The sequence below is a fragment of the Nicotiana attenuata genome, unplaced genomic scaffold (assembly GCF_001879085.1).
Source record: "Nicotiana attenuata strain UT unplaced genomic scaffold, NIATTr2, whole genome shotgun sequence".
NCBI classification, from domain to species: Eukaryota; Viridiplantae; Streptophyta; class Magnoliopsida; order Solanales; family Solanaceae; genus Nicotiana; species Nicotiana attenuata.
The window spans coordinates 196,851-200,703 of NW_017670421.1; the positions used below are offsets into that span (position 1 = coordinate 196,851).

The following is a 3,853-nucleotide window of genomic DNA, read 5'->3' on the forward strand; positions in this document are numbered from 1 at the left end:
GTGGACATTAAAGGATAATCTTACCTTGCTCAGACCCATCAAAAAAGCATTTGCCGAGAAAGTCAGACCAACCGAAAATCAAATCAAAAGTCTAGGTTATTCCTTGCAAAATAAATAAAATTGAAGCGAATCTCATAAAAGATGCAGCTTCATTAAATTGAAGAAAGAAATGAGAGAAAATTGAAGACATAGAATAAAGACAACGGAACACCACGAATTTAAAAATAGAAATACAAAGAATATAACTGAAATTTCATACCCTAATTGACATACCAACCTAAACCACTGTAAGCCGTCCACAAGATAATAGTTACAGCGGAAAAAATTTCATGTTTTGGATAGCGCTTGATACTAGTGGTATAGGACAATCAGCAAAATCACAGGGAGAGATGAAAGAAGAAAAAACACATGATCGAAGAGAAGCAAAGAAATGGAGAATGGAATGGAACATGGATGATGGGGATATTTCGGATTTAGATGGAAAGGACACGTAAGGACTTAGGAAGAAGCACCCTAATACAACAACTGGACTCAGTTGAAATTCCATAAATGCCCTTGCTTTAAAATGTAATGACAAATAAGCAACTACGTCGAAACTCTTTTCTCTTCTATATAGTTAAAATAAAATGAAAAATAAAATTAAAATAATACAATAGAATAATAGTACTCTAAATAAGTAATTAAACCAAAATGAGACAAATTAAAACCAGAACCAAGGATCGAACACCATTGTTTGAAAAGAAAGAAAAATAGGATCAAATGTAGCCGCCATTGACACGAATGATTTGTCCATTAACCCATTCAGAAGCATCAGCTGCCAAAAACCCAACAACCGGCGCAACATCCTCCGTCTGTCCTAGTCTTCCATGCGGACACTCATCAATTACCCTCTTAATCATCTCCTCCGTTTTCCCATCGTAAAACATCTCCGTCGCTATGGGTCCCGGCGCCACGCAATTCGCCGTTATTCCAGTCCCTTTCAGCTCCTTCGCCAGTATCTTTACCATGGCTTCCACCGCCGCCTTCGACGCCGTATAAGCCCCGTACCCAGGCCTGAACGCCGCCGCTAATGATGTCGTTAAGCATATAATCCTCCCCCCTCCGCCGCGCTTGATTCTGCTAGCCCCTTCCTTGCAGCATATGAAAGCCCCACGTGCGTTCACTTCGAAGGTCCTGTCGAAATCCTCAAGGGTTGTGTTTAAGATTGATGGGTATTTCCCGTCGAGTACGCCGGCACAGTTGACTAAGATGTTGACCGGCGATTGAAAGGCCGATTCTGCAGAGTCGAAGAGGGATTTGACTTGATCTGGGTCGGAGATGTTGGCTTTGACGGCGATGGCGCGTGGAGAGGAATTGAAGGTGGAATTGATGTGGGTTACGACGTCGTCGGCTTTTGTGGAGTTGGAGGAATAGTTGATGACGATCTTGGCACCCAGAGATGCTAAATGAAGGGCGATGGCTTTGCCAATGCCGCGAGAAGAGCCGGTAACGATGGCTACTCGATCTTGTAGTGGGAAGCTTTGGCCTTGGGTTGATTGCTGAATTTCTTCTGCCATGACTCCAGAAAACTGATGAAATTGCTAATAAAAGGAAAGTGTGAAGTAGGAAGATTACATATGAATGAATATTTATATAGACAGTGAAGTGAAGAGAGGGAAGGGGGAAGAAAGTGAGGAGGAATCAAAGGGGTTGGACTTCCGAGGAAAGCACGTCACTGCTCAAGTCACATTACTAAGGGGTGTTTAGTTGGAATATGATTTACATCGGTATAAGTTATGCCGGTATAAGTTATATTGAGTTAAGTTATGCTGTAATTAGTTATGCTGGGATTATTGTTTGTTCATTGTTTGGTATGTTGTATTAAGAATGACAATTGCATAATTTCTAAGAATAAGGTATAAGTTATACCGGTGCTAATTACCCCACATTCTATAAGGTATAAGTTATCCCAGTGTTAAAATTAACACCGGAATAACTTATACCTGATTTGCTAACCAAACAAAGTATTAAGATGGTATTAAATTTTTATACCACCCTTATACCTTCTTATACCTCATACCAAACGACCACTAAGGGAAGTCTTTACTCTTCCAGAAAATCCCTTAAATGATTGTAAGAGTTTACTTGGATAAACGGGTAATAATGTAATGAGTAAATACGGGGATGACACAGTTACAATTACTGCAAAACAAAAATTTTGTCTCACAAAAAAAAATATTTAACCTTATCTATCAATTTGTTTTTTTATCCATCAAATTAATTATATTTTTTATCCATAGTAGTTTTTGTGAGAAATTTTCTCTTTTTTCTCCAATTTATTTTATTTCTATGCTTCTTTTCTTTTTTTACCCTTTTTTCTTTCTTTTCTCCTTTTCTTTTTTCTCGTCTTTTTTTTTTCTCTTTTATTTATTTATTTTTGCCTAGATCGTATTATTATTATTTTTACCATAACTATTTCACACTCAAATTTGACTGCTTTATTTTTTTATTTTAAATTTTTTTTCTTTATTTCTTGTTCCTTTTCTAATTCACGTGATTGCCATGCAAACCTTGATCTCCTTCCCTACAAATATCAGTACACACTCTACCATTAGCAATAACACTATCAGTTATGGAGCAAGAAAATATAATCTACGGCCACCAAATCTCCATATATACTAGTTAGAATAGAAATGATAATCAAATATTGGAAAATGCAATAAAAATATAAGCAGCAAAAAAGACTTCTAGTACCACATGATACCAATATGGTATAAATGTCACTACAAGAAATCACACTTATTGCGGCGACAAAGGTCGCCACAAAAGCCCTATAAGTCGCTGGTAAACGGTATTAGCGGCAACTTTTGTATTGCCACAAAGAAAACCGTAACTGAAGGTTATTTGTAGCGACATGTATAGTCGCCACTAAAAGAGCATATTCTGTGGCGACAAAGTTGCCACAAAAGGTTGTTAAAAACGCTACAAAAAAGTGTTCCATAAGAACAAATATTGGATGGGTCATCGCTATATATTCACCTTTAGCAGCGACAATTGTCGCCACAAAATATATTTATGTTCAGTGGCAAGATTTTGTCGCCGCTATAAATATTCTTTAGTAGCAACTAAAACTGCCACAAAATATATTTATGTTCAGTGGCAAGATTATGTCGCCACTATAAATATTCTTTAGTAGCGACTAAAATTGCATCAAAAAATATTTATGTTCAGTGGCAAGATTATGTCGCCACTATAAATGTCTTTTAGTAGCGACAAAAGTGGCCACAAAAGGTTTAACCATGAACGACACAATGTTTTCTGTAGCGACTGAAGTTGCTGCCAAAGAAATTGACCTTGCAGTTACTAATTTTTTGACAAAACTATATCGCCACTAAAGTTATTTTCTCAGCAATTATAACGACTAAAATTATATACATTTCCATACCTGTAGGAACCTAATTCTCTCAAATTTCATATAGAGATATTCATATTAATTGACTATCAATATTAAAGCGACCAATAATGCTTGACAAACACCAAAAGAATTTCTCAAGCCGAATATTACAAATATTATCATTACTAAAACGTCAATTACATATATACTACCCGACACTTCATTGTGCATTGTGCATTGTAATTGTAAGCATATACATATCCCAAAAAAGATAAAATATTAAGTGCCTTGTAACTGCTCCTTGCTCGCCATCATGCTTGAACCACTGTTTAAGTGCCTTGTCCCTGCTAGACAAAAGGAATATATATAAGGAACAAATAAGAAAAAAAACAAAAAGATTATAGCATAGGGTCACAAAAAACTAATCTTTTCTTATATTTGAGCTGACAGTAGAAACCAAAGGGATTAAACTTGTAAAAT

At 36.3% G+C, this 3,853-nt stretch overlaps 1 protein-coding gene across 1 annotated transcript; it reads right to left on the reverse strand.

The window, feature by feature from the left end:
- Positions 1-517: 517 nt before the first annotated feature.
- Positions 518-1,629, reverse strand: LOC109239195 (short-chain type dehydrogenase/reductase-like). Its single transcript, XM_019405717.1, has one exon. The coding sequence runs from the start codon at positions 1,554-1,556 to the stop codon at positions 756-758; it is 801 nt and encodes a 266-aa protein (XP_019261262.1). The 5' UTR covers positions 1,557-1,629; the 3' UTR covers positions 518-755.
- Between the last annotated feature and the right edge of the window lie 2,224 nt (positions 1,630-3,853).